This window comes from Halictus rubicundus, chromosome 13, assembly GCF_050948215.1.
Source record: "Halictus rubicundus isolate RS-2024b chromosome 13, iyHalRubi1_principal, whole genome shotgun sequence".
Taxonomy (NCBI): domain Eukaryota; kingdom Metazoa; phylum Arthropoda; class Insecta; order Hymenoptera; family Halictidae; genus Halictus; species Halictus rubicundus.
Genome location: NC_135161.1, coordinates 574,346 through 591,176, shown reverse-complemented (window position 1 = coordinate 591,176; position 16,831 = coordinate 574,346). Strand labels below are relative to the sequence as shown.

Below are 16,831 nucleotides of genomic sequence, written 5' to 3'. Positions count from 1 at the left end.
AGGTTTCCTTTCTCTCACCCTATTGTCACATCCCGCGCACGAAACACAATGGGAATCGTTCCAACACCCTCGGTAGCAATGTTATAAATAAGCCCGAAATGGGATAGTGAATGCGTGTGACGTATCACTTATTGGGTATTTTTCGTTGAAAATCACAAAAATGGCGTGGTTTCTTAACACGTCAAGTTTATTAATGGCCCGAAAGAAAAATCAGACAGCCAAATCGTTCTGCTTTAAACCGAAAAAAAGTACTAACATAGAATAATAATTTTTCGTAACGATAAGCGTGGATATTAGCCAATCGTGAATTTTCTACGCGGTATATGAGGTACTCCTACTCCTCTCTCTTAAAATTTTCAAAAGAAATAGGAATTTCAAAAAAGAAATGTTTCTTTAAACATATTAGATAAATTTAATTTTTGTTACCAAAATTTTGGAATGTATTTCATATATACACGTACCGCAACCACGAAATTGGTATTGTATATTGCGTAAGATATGAAACGACTAATCTAAGATCAAATGATTCGAAAGAAGTCGAATCAATTTTGGAGAATCAGTGTCAGAATTATATTCACAGAATAAACAATTATTTACTGTAATACGGAACTTACATTCTGCATGAATCTTTAGATATTCGGAGATTATTGTAAGAATTGAAGATATTAATTACGAGTATTGGTGTTTTTCATTAGAAAGTGACACGGTAGGCACTGCGCGTAATACCATACGGATTGATTCACTTTTATACACGCACTTTATCGTTTATTGTTCGGAACGTATTACTAACGGGAACATTTTCGACGATGTTTGAACAAAAATTTCCAATGAACAATCATTTTTGCAATCCGTAAACAATAATGATCGATTTAGGAAAACCAGCGAAGTTCATAGATACCACTTAAGAGCGTAATCACTATGTATTTAAAATCTATTAAACTCGATGTCGCTATACCTTCCACTCAAACACCGATTATCATTTTGATCCTGAATTTTCTTCTTACGTATACGATTCACAAAAATTGTCCGGTTAGGTCATTTATATTACAGAAAATATTCACTTATATTTTAGTCTGAATTACTATGAAAATTACTTTTCCGTAAGTACGACGCGACAGCGTAATTTTCATACGAATGTCAACAATATAGGTTGAGCTGTCACTTGCCCTTTAATGCAGACGACGGGATAGAAATACATACCCGTTTAGCAGGCCTGCCAACAGTGCGTACTCGTAGACTTCACAAGGAGCATTTTCACAGTGTGATAAACGAGGAATATTGTAAATTCAATACGAAACTTTTTCTCGCTTTATGTGATAGCGCGGATACAACTAAAGATCAACAAAAAAAAAAGAAAACAAGTTGTTTTATTTATTATTACATTATAACAAAGTACATTTTCTTTATGAATAGAATCTTTATGTTTGAACATAAGATTACAATATCTTTTTTATAGTAAATAACATTCTTGCATTATAATTTGGTATTTAATTACTATTGTAGGATTATTTGGTTACTATTTGTGGGATGAACGAATCTTAATTATAAATCTGCCTTATAAAGCAGATTGCATTTAAAAATCAGAGACATGTATTCGATATACATCCGTTATATCCATACATCCATTCGACAATCTGTCCGCGCAAAGTTCGCTTTTATTCGATCACTCACAAGTATTTACATTATTCATGCCGTTGACATTGTACAGTGAATAACAAAAGTTGAAAAAAGTACATAAAACAGACGGACGTCACAGAAGGACGCGATTATATCGTAATGTGTTTATGGATAATACGTTTTGATTGAAGAAGCGGTCCTACTTGCTGAGAATGGAATATATGACTCACTTAAAAAGTATTCTATTTGTGATTTGTATACACTTGTCGGTGCTAAATTGTGCTCAGTTAACAAGAACTTATATTAAAGATGTGTCCCCAAATAGTGGTGACATTATACCAAGTATAAGCTGGGTATTCAGCAATTCTGTTGACAGTCTTGTTAGGGTTAAGAGAGCAAGTGTGCTCAATTATTTACCTCCTAAATGTCGGCAGAATTTAAGTCGGCTATGCAATGATATAAATATAAATAATGATGAATTAACATTGTTAGAATGCATTCAAACCTTCAAGGTATGTTTTCTGATTTATCATGTACATTAAAAATATTGCAAAACAAGATCATCATTCACTGGACTTTTTTCTGTTTACAATTTTGTTTGCTTTCCAGCCAACAGAAGTATCTAGTATTGATGATGAATGCCGTCAATCAATATGGGCATATATCTTAAATATTACTAATAATTTGAATATTGAACGATTAGCTAAGAAAACCTGTGGCAAAGAATTAGATGATTTGGACTGTTCAACGTCCGATAACAAGCATGGAGCATATTTGTCTTGTTTAATTGATAAAAGAGAAAAGGTCAAGGATCCCGATTGTATTACGTATATTCAAAGATTAGAATGGATTGCGTTTAGCGACTTTAGAATTATAACACCGTTTTCTTCCGATTGTGAAAATGATATTATCAAATTTAGTTGTGATAAAATACAACCGTACAGGGATATATCCCAAGGACAAGTATTAGCTTGTCTACAAGAACATGTTAATGATCTACAACTACAATGTAAAAGACACATACTTCATGTGTCTGAAATACAAGCTGAAAATGTAGAGTTAGATCGACAATTGTACATGGCTTGTGAACAAGATCGTATAAAATTTTGTCCAAATATTAGACCCGGTAGTGGTCAGGTGTATAAATGTTTGATGCAACATAAAACGGATAGATCTATGACAGGATTATGTCAAGAACAACTTGCGAGGAGAGGAAAATTAATAGCATCTGATTATCGAGTCAGTAAAGGGCTAGTGAAAGCTTGTAAAGAAGATATACGAAGTAATCACTGTAGGAGGTCTTCCGAAGATAAAAACATAAGGCTTGCACAAATTCTTCTTTGTTTGGAATCGGTAGTAAAAAATGGCACCAAAATTGATGGCACTTGTCAAGCTGAAATGTTTGATCATAGAAAACTTTTAATGGAAGACTATAGATTGTCTCCAGAAATAGTCGATGGATGTGCTAATGATATTACAGCATTTTGCAATGGTCTTGAAGTTGGTGGTACAACAATTCATTGTTTAATGGAACATACTAGACCCAGAAGAAAGAAGTCAAGAGTATCTAGCAAATGCCAAAAAGCGGTAATAAATTTTTTATACACATTACTGTGAAATAAGGTATAAACATCATGTAGATATATTTTAATTGAAAAATTTTAGAAAATGATTTTACACAAGTTGTTTGTTACAGGGGAAGAACATAATGTGGTATGAATATTTCTTTCATAGATAAGGCAGTAAAGAAGAGTACAAAATCAAGTTATTTCTTTTATATGAAATGCTATATACTTTTATTCATAACAGCATATATTAAGACGAATTCAATTAAGTGCTGCCTGTTCATATGTTGTTTCATTGAAAGTTGATAGATTATTAAGAATCAGGAGATCTAGCTAATGCATGTTCTACATATTGGCAGTTGATATAATATAGTTTATATAATTATGAATTAATTAATTTTCTATTGCACTTATCAATGTGCCTAATTTGAAATCATTTGCTGGTTTATTCGGGATAAACCTTCAACATGTTCTCTGTTTTGTTAGATGCAGTTTTGCAGATGTTTTATAAATTCTATTTCAATATTTTTAAACGCTTCCTCTCTATAATTTTCGCATGCTCACTTGTAACACCTCTTTGTAATTCACCAGCAGTATCAACGCTATTTCAAAGATATTACTTTGTAAATATCTCCACAGAAATAAATAAAAAATAAATATGTAGCGTTTCATATTAAAGTACTAACTTGACTTGGAAATCTCAGCCAATATTTCATTTATAAAAAAAATATTTATCCCACATTATGTCCCATCGTACCAAACAACTTTTATGAAAACATTTTTTAAATAACTTCACTACCTTCTGAGATATTCCAACAAATTGAGTAAAAACGGACATATCGTATACATATACATATAGTGACTAATCATATTTTGTTATCAATAGTTAGAAGAATTAATTATGGAAGCAGATGCTGGAGAAGACTGGAGAATTGACCCTATTTTACGAGAACAATGTCAACCTGTCGTTAATTTAGCTTGCAGAGATGTAAGGATTCCTCACTTATTGTTAGAGCAACATTTGCAGATTAAGTTGATAAATTTGAAAACATAACGTTTGCAACCTTATTTAAATTTAGGTACATGGAGGTGATGCTAGAGTAATATCTTGTCTAATGGAACAACTTGGTACAAACAGAATGACAGAAGCTTGTGAAACTGCTTTAGTTCAAATACAATATTTTATAGCTCGAGATTTCAAATTAGATCCACAGTTGTACAGAACATGTAAATTTGATGCGATACGGTTATGTCATGCAAGAAATGCATGGGCTAGTGATGGGAGACAAATGGATCCAGAACGAGGACCTCTTATTTTGCCATGTTTATATAGACATGCATATCATCCTCAAAAAAATATGACAGTAAGTAAAATATACATATAGTATAGTATTCATAAACTTGAATTAGAATTTTAACTGCTTATTATTATAGTTACGAACAGAGTGTCTTGAAGAAATTAGACGTATAATGAGACAAAGAGCTGTAAATGTTGACTTACAACCAGAGATCGAGGAAGTTTGTCTAAATGAATTAGCAACATATTGTTATGATAAAACTGCAAAAGGAGAAGAAATATTGTGCCTTCAAGATAATTTAGACAGGTAACATGTCACACCTTAATTACATAATACGTAGAATTTTCAATATCTTATTCCTAGATTTAAATTAAACTTCTAATTTGTTTATTTTATTTACAGTTTAAGTAAAAATTGCAAATTGGCAGTTGGTAATTTTACAGAAGAACAAGCTGAACGTGTTGAGCTGAATCCAATAATTTCTGCAGCTTGTCAACACATTATGGAACGCCATTGTGAGGTACAATTTTTATTAAATATTGGATAGTATTATATGTATCTTTTCCCTTGGAAGTAACTAGATAAAAAATTCATGAAACAGGAAGTATTAAAATATGGCAAAGATGAAGGCGATATGATGGAATGTTTAATAGAACATAAAAATGATTTGGACGTACGATCTGATAATAAGTGTAAAGCAGCAGTGGAACATTTCCAGCTCATATCGTTAAAAAATTATCACTTTACATATAAATTTAAAGAAGCTTGTAGACCTTCTGTCAAAAGATGGTGTCCAAAGTAAGTAATAATTTCTGTAAGTTCTTAAACTTATTATAGACAAACATTTATAATATATGTTTGTATACTTCATGCTTCGCTTAGGTCTAAAACTAAAGCAGAAGTAATAGAGTGTTTGAGTGCAACGGTGCAAGGAGATATAATGAAAGACACGCAACATCGCATACCAAAAGAATGTAGGCAACAATTAAGAGCACAACTTTATCAACAAAGAGAAAACATTCATTTTGATCCTATCTTACAATCACAATGCGCAGATGATGTAAAACAATATTGTTTTAACGTGGAAGCAGGCAATTCACAGGTAATACATAAAGTGCTTTATTTTATTTATTGGAATACTATATTAAAATTTTATTATTTTTAATACTGACATTATTAAGTTTATAATTCTTTTAGATTCTTGAGTGTTTAGCAGCACATAAATCAAAATTGTCTGACGCATGTCACAAGCAATTATTTAAAGTCAGGAAACAAGAATTTCAAGACAGCTCAAGTGATTTTGCTTTATTAAATACTTGTCGTGTTATGGTAAGACAATATTGCCATGATGTGAGTCGCTCACAAACGTTGGATTGTTTAAAAAGATATAAAGATGAACCTACTTTTGATGAAAAATGTAAAAATATTGTTATCCGACGAATGATTGAACAAAACACAGATTATAGATTTAACACTGCATTACAAGCATCATGTTCCTCTGATATTAATAAGCACTGCAAAGAGGTAAAATCCATACACATGTGTAACATACATATTTTTCAAATATAGTTGTATTTTACTTGTGTAATTAATTGTTTTAGGTTTTACTACATGAACCTACCGATAAGGAACTTGAAGGAAAGGTCATTAGATGTTTAAAAATAAAATTTCGAGAAGCAAAACTTCAAACAAGATGTAAACATCAAATAACTAACATTCTCAAGGAAGCAGCTTTAAATTATCACTTAAATCCATTGCTTGCTACACTGTGTGCACACGAGGTACATATTATTAATAAAATTCTTAACTGCTACTTCTAAAGTATCTATATATATAGCCTTTTAAATATATTTATATATATTCTAATAACTTATCTGCATTAGATTGAAACGATATGTAGAGCAGATGAAAACGATCCTGGTGCAGTAGAAGAATGTTTAAAAATGGAATTTAATTCTGGTAACAGAGACATGAAAGAGGAATGTCGCCTTGAAATTGCTGCTTTAATAGAACAAAGGAGGGCAGATATTAATGCAGACCCTTTATTACAAAGAGCATGTGCTATTGATGTTAGTAAATACTGCAGCGATATTCCTCAAGGAGGAGGAAAACGTAAGTTAAATAAGTAATAAATACAGCTATTTATAAATTATAAATTAAATGGACTTACTAAGAATATTACATTACTATTTCTTCAGATATCATGTGTCTTCAAAATGTAATGGAAGACACTAATAAATCTTTACAACCTGATTGTTATAAAATGCTAACCACCAGAATAGAGATGTTTAGAAATGCAGTGAAGGTAAAATAATAAAATTTACAAGGTTTATGTGTTTATTAGTTATTAGTTTATGAAATACTAAAATAGAATTTAACTAGATGCACAGACACATTTATATAACTACATATGTACATTTATTAGTAATATATAAATCTGTAACATTTATTCGTTTATTTTCAGTTAATTGGTCCAAATTCAATACAAGAACTATATTCAACTGTAAATCGGTCTCCTGCAAGACGATACTTTATGATTGTCGCATTAACAATGATTGGGCTGATTTTTATCACGGGTTTGTTTTGTGGAAGAGTGACGAGACGAACAATAATAATGAAAAGCAAACGATAAATTCTAATTGAAATGTCCGACCTCGAAAACAATATTACCTGGTGCAGCCAGAAACAATAAAAAAAAGTGCACTCCTGGAATAGACATCGAGAAACCAGGAAACAGTGGTCAATTAGGTGACCTTGTTGCAAAATATCAAATTACACAGAAAATAATGTTTAGATCAGAAAATATTAAGCTTTTTATATGCTTTTTTATAATAATTATGGATGAATAATATCTAAATCATACATACACCTAAATCATACATAATGCATATATATATATATATATGTGTGTGTGTGTGTGTGTGTGTGCAGCTATGTCCACGAATTCTTTGATCTGTAATTCATAGTATTATATTATCATAAATGTAAAAACTGTAAAAGTCGAGTGAATGGAATGTATGATAAACAGGAAGTGATTCGCAATTACAGTAGATTTTAATAAAAAAATATATTAATAGACAATATATAAGGTGTTCAAGTATGTGCAGTGGATATTTTAGTGAATTACAAGTCAAAATAAAGTAAGAATCAAGGTGTAACGTAATCAACGTAATTGCAATACAAAGATTAAGTTTCTAATTTGTAAACAATTGAAAATTTCCATGATCTACCAATACTGGCGCGGCGTGCGGAAGATTGGAGAAAATGTGAATAGCAACGTAGCGTGTAAGAAACAGAGACGAACATCTGGCTAATACACATTTCAATTGTTACAAACTTGAAAACAAAGCCGGAACCGTAATTTCAGCACTCTTGATTTTCGGTTTATTTTAGCTTGTATAACCACGCTCTAAAGTATCTATTTCGCGTAATCAAGCACCCATTATATGAAAGGGAAGGTTCTGTAGCTAGTCGTGGTAGCTAAGATACAGATACGAAATTTGAAGATCATGAATCCGAGTCCCACTGATTCGGAGTCCCTCTCTCTCTAAAACCCAACAATTTTTGGATTTACTGGGAGGGGCGGGGGCCATCGTTCATAGGAAGCAATTACACTGACGAGAATTTTGCAAGTCGCACGTAACAAAGTGATGGGATCACATCCTGGAGAGACTGTTAGGAAGAAATATATAATAAAAAGAAATGATGGAATTTTATGTCAATATTCTACATTTGTGATACGTAAAAAAGAACAAAAATAAAAAATGATCACGTTTTATTTAAGGTAAAATATTATCTGGGCACAAATTACCTTGGTCTTCCACTTTAGAACATTAGATTGCGAACATGTTAGATCCTTCTAGAAATGATTTACACGGAACATCTCGAATAATTATGCAACATAATTACGTTAAGCATTCCTTAAAAAAAATGATGCTCAATATATAGCAACTAAACTTTCTTAAACTTTTGAATATATTATTTAATATCTTTTGATTTTTTTAATATCATAATGTCTTTTTAATACATTATTTAATATCATATTATGCGTTAAGGTATAAGAATAAACATTGTGTTATATATACTATATCACGAGTAAAATATGACAGTAACAGTTCTCAATTGTAGTGACATGGTTGCTAGTTATATAACAACGCAATAAATTCCTTTTTACCCTTATTTAAGGTACAAGTATAATCCAAGCGTTATAAATATTAATTCCAAAAAGGCCAAAAATAAAATTTGTATGTTTAAGTTAAATTATTAAAAGATGGTAAACATAATTTCTTAAAAACTTAACTGAATTATTACATGTTGTTATTATTGTTATGTATTACATCATTACAGCATGATCGTACTAATGTAAAAACGTATATTTTTTATTAGTATGTAAATAACAAATTTCTCTATAATATCAATAATGTAGTCTAGCTAAAAGTAAATAAGATCCACCTATCCAATACCAGTCTCTGTCGATACACTTGATCCGTACCACAAAAGGAAGGAAGCGAAAACTAAGTATGTCTCGTTCTGCTTTTATGGTACTAATTTTTGAGTTTGAACGCAGCGCAACGGTTACAATCAGAGTTTGACGGAAGACCGCCAGGAGACGCGAGAATCGCATAGAGTGCGAAAGCCAGCACATCCCTGTGTAATATCAAAAATCTGTGTAACACGGGTAGACGGACGGACGGGTTGTTTGTGGACTGAATGAATAAAAATTGAAGGTACACCAAGCATTGTGATGAATGTGCAACGTTTGACGGTCATGTGCGTCGTATGTGCAACCATTTAATTGTTACGAAACATTTCCTAAATTGTTGTCATTATTGGCTCGGGTTACAATGGACATGCTGATCGCTCTATTCATTGAACAATAATATCGAATCTCGACGTCGAGAGACTAACATACGAAACACGTGAAAGGATGACATCGTCGGTCTTGGTGAACAAGTAAGCACATAACACGTACGACAAACGTCGAACCGTGATATACTGCGCAACGACATAGGTGTGGCGCGCAAAAGAGAGAGCGTGTACGCACGTACATATCTACGTGCAAGTGCTCCCTTAGAATGAAGGCAACAAGGAATTGGACGAACTTTCCTCAATTATATTTATGTACAAAGAAAGCGAGCAATTGTACAAGCACGGTGTCAAGTGTAATCCTATATAACTCTGCAAGATTGTTCGTCTGTATATGTAGCATGATCAAATTATACCTTCTCTAAAATCTAGGTATAATTTCTTGTTGAGCTAAACATTATTGATATTGGATACGCCTATGCGTTTCTATTCGTCGAGTTGTGGTGATCTTTGCAGTGGTGACGACGGCGGAGAAGACAGTGAAGGTAGTGGCTGTGGCGGCGGTGGCAGCAGCGGTGGCGGCAGTAGAGAAAATAGTGGAGGTGGTGGCGGTGGTGGTGGTGGTGGTGGCGGCGGCGGCGGCGGCTGCGGCTGCGACAACGTTGGAGGGAGAGATTTTATACGTCGTGACTGAGTGAGTAAGTGCGTGTGCGTGCTACCGCGCGTATACGCTCTCTCATTCTCGGTATCGTGCGCGCGTGTGTGGTGTATATGTTATGTGGATTCTGGCGCGCGCGCATTAACGGAATTCACGATCAGACACGCAGGGACTCTCAACAAATGTTTAAATGGACGCATCGTCCATTATCACCCAAGTGTCGCGGGATGACGAGCTAGGCCAGTTTAACAATGAGAAAGGTAGGTGCCCGCCGCAAATACGGCTTGCCGTTTTACATCTTTTTTCCTTACGTTTTTCTTCCAGATGCTGGATGGAATCTACACCTGTTATGGGACTGCACCACACTCCTCACCTTACCTCACCCAACTTTACCTCTCTTGGCCCCTCTACCTCTTCGTTGCCTATGCTTCAATTCCGACGTCTCTTTTCCTCTCGCCCTCGTTTTTACCTGGCCTCGCCTCGCCTCGCCTCGCCTCGTCAAGTCGTGTCTATCCCTCTCCCCTCTTTTCTTTCACCCAAGTTTCGTCTGTAACTTGTATTCATTGTGTTGTACCATACCTTACCAATGCTTTAATTCATTTGCACTTCCCTTTTTAACTTTCAAACAATAGTCAATATTTTTTAAGGCAATGACAAAATAAAGGGATGAATATTTCCTTTCAGTTTTCGGGGCTGTCAATATGTTTGAATTAATATTTCAGTGAAATTATATTGTTAGAATATTTTTCAACTAGAAACGATGAAAGATAGCGTTTTGAACATAGGTTTATTTTGCATTCAATAAAAAGAAAATGGATTCTCATAATACGTCATTTGCATAGTTTTATAGTATTACATTTCTATGTCTCTTTACGTGAATCATTGAATTTTATTGATACAATGACATTTGGAATGACATTTGTTTTTCCTCCACATAGCCCAGTTACCGCGAGAGAATGAAGTGGCCAGCAACGGTCCAGCCAGTGGCAAAAAGCCAAGAGGGCGTGGACTTCTACGATCTCTACTTTGTTGCCTTGGTAGAGGACGCGGAAGTAGTTCAAAGAGTTCAAAAACAAGTTCCGTACAATGGGAGGATCATGGTTATTCACCACCGCCAAGGACTGGATCCCAACGGTTTCTTCTCCCACCTGTCAGACATCAGGATATGCACAAGAAGTGCATGGTGATTGATTTGGACGAGACGCTAGTGCATAGTTCTTTCAAACCAATCAACAATGCAGATTTTGTTGTTCCTGTAGAAATTGATGGGACAGTGCATCAAGTATATGTTTTAAAGAGGCCTTATGTGGATGAATTCTTGCAAAGAATGGGTGAACTATACGAGTGTGTATTGTTCACAGCAAGTTTAGCTAAGGTACGTTGTACAAGCACTACAAATATTAATATACTCACGTATTCAAATATTACAATACTTGCAGTATGCTGATCCAGTAGCAGATCTACTTGACAGATGGGGAGTGTTCAGAGCAAGACTGTTTAGAGAATCTTGTGTTTTTCATAGAGGAAATTATGTTAAAGATTTGAATAAACTAGGACGGGATTTACAACAAATTATTATTGTTGATAATAGCCCAGCCAGTTACGTTTTTCAACCCGACAATGCGGTAAGAGTTCTAGTAAAAGATTAAATATGAGCTATAATAAGAAATGAAATATATAAGTTTTAACGTGAATCTATTTTTAGGTACCAGTGGCATCGTGGTTCGATGATATGACGGATTCAGAACTATTAGATTTAATTCCATTTTTTGAAAAACTTAGTAATGTGGAAAACATTTATACAGTCTTGTGCAATAGCAATCATCCTTATAATCAAATACCTGTTGTACAGAATAGTCCAAGCCCAGGATCAGGTTCGCTTGGTGCTTCCTAGCCCCACCTAAATTCTGGCCAAACAGCCAGTATTGCCGCTCAATGCACTCTAAGGAGAATCATGACTGGGATAATCCACATTACTTTCCTGTTATGTGGCAGTGGTCAATCAGGTATGACCACTAATGTCAGACATAGAACATGAACATACCTATCAAACAATCATCCAATACAGAAGTGAAAATCCTATGTCCTTCGGTGAACCATTTGCTCGAATGCAACATGGATCACAGGTACTTCATTGTTAATTGGAGTTCTCTTTCCTCATAAACTGCAATATACTATGCTGTTAACTGTTGTGTACTGAATACAATCTACTGAATATACTGATCCAATCAGCAACATACAGGATTTGCAAAAGTTCAGAAAGTAGCTCAATTGGCAATAACATACAACTCTTCCAATTATCACAAAATGGAATAGACTTTGAATATAACTTATTGGTTCAAGACAAGGATCAATGTGTGTGTTTCCATGTTTGGTGTACTTGAAAAAAGAAGCAGATGACACAGATAAAAGTGACAGTGAAAAGTGACATACATTTTATATTGGGTGAGTGCATAAATTTGTGCTTGCTTGATCATAATTCGTGCAGAGTACCTCAAGAAATATTCATATGAAAACAAAATAATTACGTATAAGAAATCCGAAAAATCCATAGCATTAAGTGATACGAAGAGACGAAAGTACTGGATTTGTGAGTCGTTTGATGGGCCATTCTACTTCTTCTTTGCCTTTTTGTATTCTCATTATGTATTACAATTCTGCATGGTTTTATTTTATGCTACATATAGAATTTCAATCAACTCTTTGCATATTATTATGAATGGTAAGAAACAGAATAATTAATTTTTACATAAATTTTGTGGGGCTGATAATTCCAAATAATAACAGACATTAGTGCATTTTTCAAAATTTCTTGCTGATTTCAACCGAAATTTAATAGAATTTGTTGAGAAAATGCAGTTAATTTCGTTCAATTAAATATTATCTCTATTATCAAACAAGGAATACTGAAATGTAATTATCTAAGATAATATAATGCATAAAAGAAAAAACATTTTTATTTTTTCATGTCTTTTTATTTGTTTTGTATCAAGGTGAAACTAGTAGCAATTAGGGCTTGAAATACTGAATCTGATAATATCGCAGTTAAATGTTAGTAAACTATTTAAGTTAGCCACAATAATAGAACGAAATGCTGTATTCCTATCTTTTGAAAATGTTTTAACTTTATTGCAAAGAAAATTATGGAAACATTGCAGTAGGAATTGCATAACATAAAATGAATTTGTACGTGTTTAAAAATTGAGTCAATGCATATCATTCTTTCCCTCCAGGCAATGGTATGAATAATAAAAGATTATGTTAATTAAGTAAACATTATAGTATCAGTAACGAATTAGAATTATATAGACATAATCCTTCGATTAATAGATAAGCAAAATGTATGTTCATACATATACATATGTTTACTAACAAGTAGTTGACAACTTTATATTTTTAATTTGTGCATTATATTTCTATATCCAATCAAAGTGTCATTATGTACACTTTTTGATTTAATTCTGTACTGTTGCTAACATAATTATAGTCTTTATTAAGCATAACATGGTAAATTAAATTTTGTTGTACTAATGTTATTAACAGTTTAGTTTCTAATAATATATATGTAATAATATGTGTGTATGTATGTATATATATACACATACACACACACATACCTGAGAGTATTATGTATCTATTATTATAGAGTGATGTAAGAAAGGCAGAAGTTTGTGGAAAAGATCATAATGATGTACAGATCAGGCTGTTAAACAGATCAAGTTTCATAATGTCTGCAAGGAATTCTCTATTCATATAACTCACTTGCATCTATTACCGTTGATTCGATTATAGCATTGACGTATTTTCGTTATATCTTTTACATAATGTCACATTAAAATCGATAAATTAGATAATAGCGTTTCATTCCGATATTTCAATATGTATACTTTGTTTTGATATGTATTGAAGATAGATTGATCAAATACGAATGAACTAAGGCAAACAAATTTTCAAACACATCGAATTATATTTATTTTTTATTTAAAGTAAACATACATATATATAAATATCTTACAAATTTTTAAACAAACGTTGTAAAATTTCTTCACTATTTTATAAAGTATAGTTTTGTTTTTAACCATAGTTTATTATTACACATAAATCCGTTTTACTGCTTATCTGTATTAATCTACTATTTATTACTCAAAAAATAAGCAACCAGTGCTGAAAATTTTTAATTTTGGAAATGAAAAAGGGCCAGAGTACACAAAAATTAAAAGGTTACATAAGAATAAGTCTTATACATATTGCATAATATTAAATGGCTTCCAACTTTATGTGCTATCAAAGTTCTTTAGTGGATATTATACGATTATCTTTTAAATGGATCAGCATTGTTGCTACTTTTAAGAAAGCAACAACGCCAATGATATATAATGAATTGAAAATGTATGAATGAACTATTTCAGTAAACTCCAGTATATAACTGCAAATCAACATTTGAATATAATTGAATTGATTTTTGTAGGATTAGTATTTTATGCTGGATTACTATTCAAAATGTACAATTTTATATTAGACAAAGATAGAAAATCCTTACAAAGGAAAGCCCATTGTGAAACTGTATGTAAATATTGTTGAATTTGTGTTTAGGATTATAATGATTTTTTATTTAGTATTGCATTTGCTGTGTCAATGTCATTCTATTTATGTTTAAGTATGCATGTTTAAAAAACAGCAACTTGTTATGAAACATTTGTACTTAGTAAATGTACCTCGCTACTATGTTTAATGAAACTCTGGAATCTGTAAAATATTTGGTTTCACAACTTTGTTTGTGAAAATATTTTACCGTGTACTTTGCCTTCAAATATGATCGTAAGAATTTCAGCGAGTTTGCCAAAAAAAAAATGGAATGTTATACTGTTCATCATAAAAGAAAGTATAGAAAGAAAGAAAACTGTAGTAATTGTCGCTATAATAGTGCCCATCGAAACGACTCTATAATAACTATGGTCCATCTCCTCCGAGAAAATGTAAAATCGAGATACTAAAACGTATAAATTTCATATTCGAAAACTACAAGCTGATATTGGTTAGTTATACATTCGCAGCGTTTTTGTATAACTCCGATTGCAATGTCTGGGAGATTAGAATGTGATATATGTACACATGTATGTGACACAGTCCTCTGAGCATCTTTTTCTTCATCATCATTAATTGCAATTCTCTCGTTTTAACGCAGAAACTATTTATTATTTATAGTCTGCATGGTAATAAATCGAATATGGAAAATATCGCAAACGCCTTTTTACAGTTGGATAATAGGGAAACGCGCGCAACAACATTAATGTTGTAGCCGAAAAAATTACTTTATGGGTACAACATTAGTAATCGTGTATCGCGCGTCAATCGTGTCGTGCTTCCGTGATTAATTAACATTAACAATCCAGTGTATCGCTTTTATTGAATACAGTCCGTTGGATGTTTTACGAAAGTATTCAATGGTATTCGTTATATATAATATATAAATATGTAGGTAGGTACATAGGTAGGTAGATACATGTGTATGTATATACGTACATATACTTACATATTATATACATGTATATGTATACATATGTATCTACAGATGCGTTTCTTTTGTCGTGTTTTAATTTTTCAAAGCATTTTGTTTTGTTTTCATTATTTTTAATTACAATTATGTATTATACTTATCATTATTATTATTATTATTATTATTATTATTATTATTATTATTATTATATAGTTGTACCATGATTGCAGGCACGCTGTAGAATTTGAAAACCACTCGGCTATAACGAGTATAGACTATTATAAATGTGCGCAGAGAAAATTGTTAGCGAGTACTAATCGAGGGCGATACGTAATTACACAAATTGTTACGTAGATGAGCGATCTTCAATCAGCATGTAACAATTTGTACATTCACGCGTTAAAGTCTGGTAGAGTTTTGTAAACCGTTAAAGAAATTAAATCGAATATTTTGTTATGTAAAATGGATTTTATTATATCTAATAGCGCTAAATTCTTCACGACTTCATGTTTCATTTTAATAGTGGATCAATAAGATTGTCTAGCTAATTATAGAATGACATACAGGGACTGTGTTCCACGGTTATTTGATGGAACTGTATTATATAGAATATACACATTATAACCAGAATTTTAAAAAATGTTACGCAATCATTATTATGGAATTGAGATATCTTTGAAATAGAGAAATTAGAACCATTCATATTTTGTAAGGCTAGAAATAATTTGACTTTTTCATATTTATTGATTTTGCCAATAAGTCGTCAACTATTCTTTCATGAAGACAAAATAATTTGGAATGGAAATTAAGAACGTATAGTGTTTTATTTACGTTTATACTAATCTTTCAACAACTTACATTTTTTTTTATCTAGCTAACGCTTGAAACAATGATTTTCATTTAAATGTATTGCTAATGATTAAAAACAAAAAATACAGAGTATTTTTTCGTACTTTTAAAGTATATTCTTATTATCTTCTGTTTATAAATAAATATTGGCTGAAATTCGTTGTATACCGTAGGTCGCGAGCGGCCCACGAGCACAAGACATGTTACTCTATGTATATGTTACATACGTATTATTCGTATGTAACACATATGCGACTTTGTCAAACAAAACATTCAAGTAGAAGGTTTGCAATCAAATTACTCATACGTGATTCAATGTGTGCCTATTGTACTATTGATCACTAAGAATGTTTAACATAGACTGTTTTTGTTTTTCTTGTTCCGATTCGATTCGTTGGTTTTCCTTTTCAATAAAAGTATGTAGTCTTTTTATCAAAAACAAGTCACTGGTATAGAATACAATTTATGAATGGAAAATGGTATTATTTCTGGCAGAAAGTATTTAACTCTAAAGATTAGCATGGTCACTGCCGCAACATGT

At 32.3% G+C, this 16,831-nt stretch overlaps 2 protein-coding genes and 1 long non-coding RNA gene across 3 annotated transcripts; 2 read left to right on the top strand and 1 right to left on the bottom strand.

The window, feature by feature from the left end:
• The first annotated feature begins 1,679 nt into the window (after positions 1-1,679).
• On the top strand, positions 1,680-7,580 carry Glg1 (Golgi apparatus protein 1). Its single transcript, XM_076799126.1, has 13 exons — positions 1,680-2,129; positions 2,227-3,204; positions 4,069-4,170; positions 4,262-4,546; positions 4,617-4,786; positions 4,883-5,000; positions 5,082-5,278; positions 5,363-5,582; positions 5,678-6,004; positions 6,082-6,261; positions 6,364-6,592; positions 6,679-6,785; positions 6,945-7,580. Exons 1-13 carry the CDS (start codon positions 1,830-1,832, stop codon positions 7,110-7,112), a joined length of 3,381 nt encoding a protein of 1,126 aa, XP_076655241.1. The 5' UTR covers positions 1,680-1,829; the 3' UTR covers positions 7,113-7,580.
• A 207-nt stretch (positions 7,581-7,787) lies between these two features.
• On the bottom strand, positions 7,788-8,471 carry LOC143360391 (uncharacterized). Its single transcript, XR_013083264.1, has 2 exons — positions 8,292-8,471; positions 7,788-8,152 (listed from the first exon to the last, which is right to left on the bottom strand). It is a non-coding gene; the product is annotated as an uncharacterized LOC143360391 (long non-coding RNA).
• Positions 8,472-9,897: 1,426 nt separating this feature from the next.
• Positions 9,898-16,072, top strand: Hzg (CTD small phosphatase herzog). Its single transcript, XM_076799170.1, has 4 exons — positions 9,898-10,204; positions 10,883-11,319; positions 11,384-11,569; positions 11,650-16,072. The coding sequence occupies exons 1-4, from the start codon at positions 10,135-10,137 to the stop codon at positions 11,836-11,838; spliced, it is 882 nt and encodes a 293-aa protein (XP_076655285.1). The 5' UTR covers positions 9,898-10,134; the 3' UTR covers positions 11,839-16,072.
• The last annotated feature ends 759 nt before the right edge of the window (positions 16,073-16,831 follow it).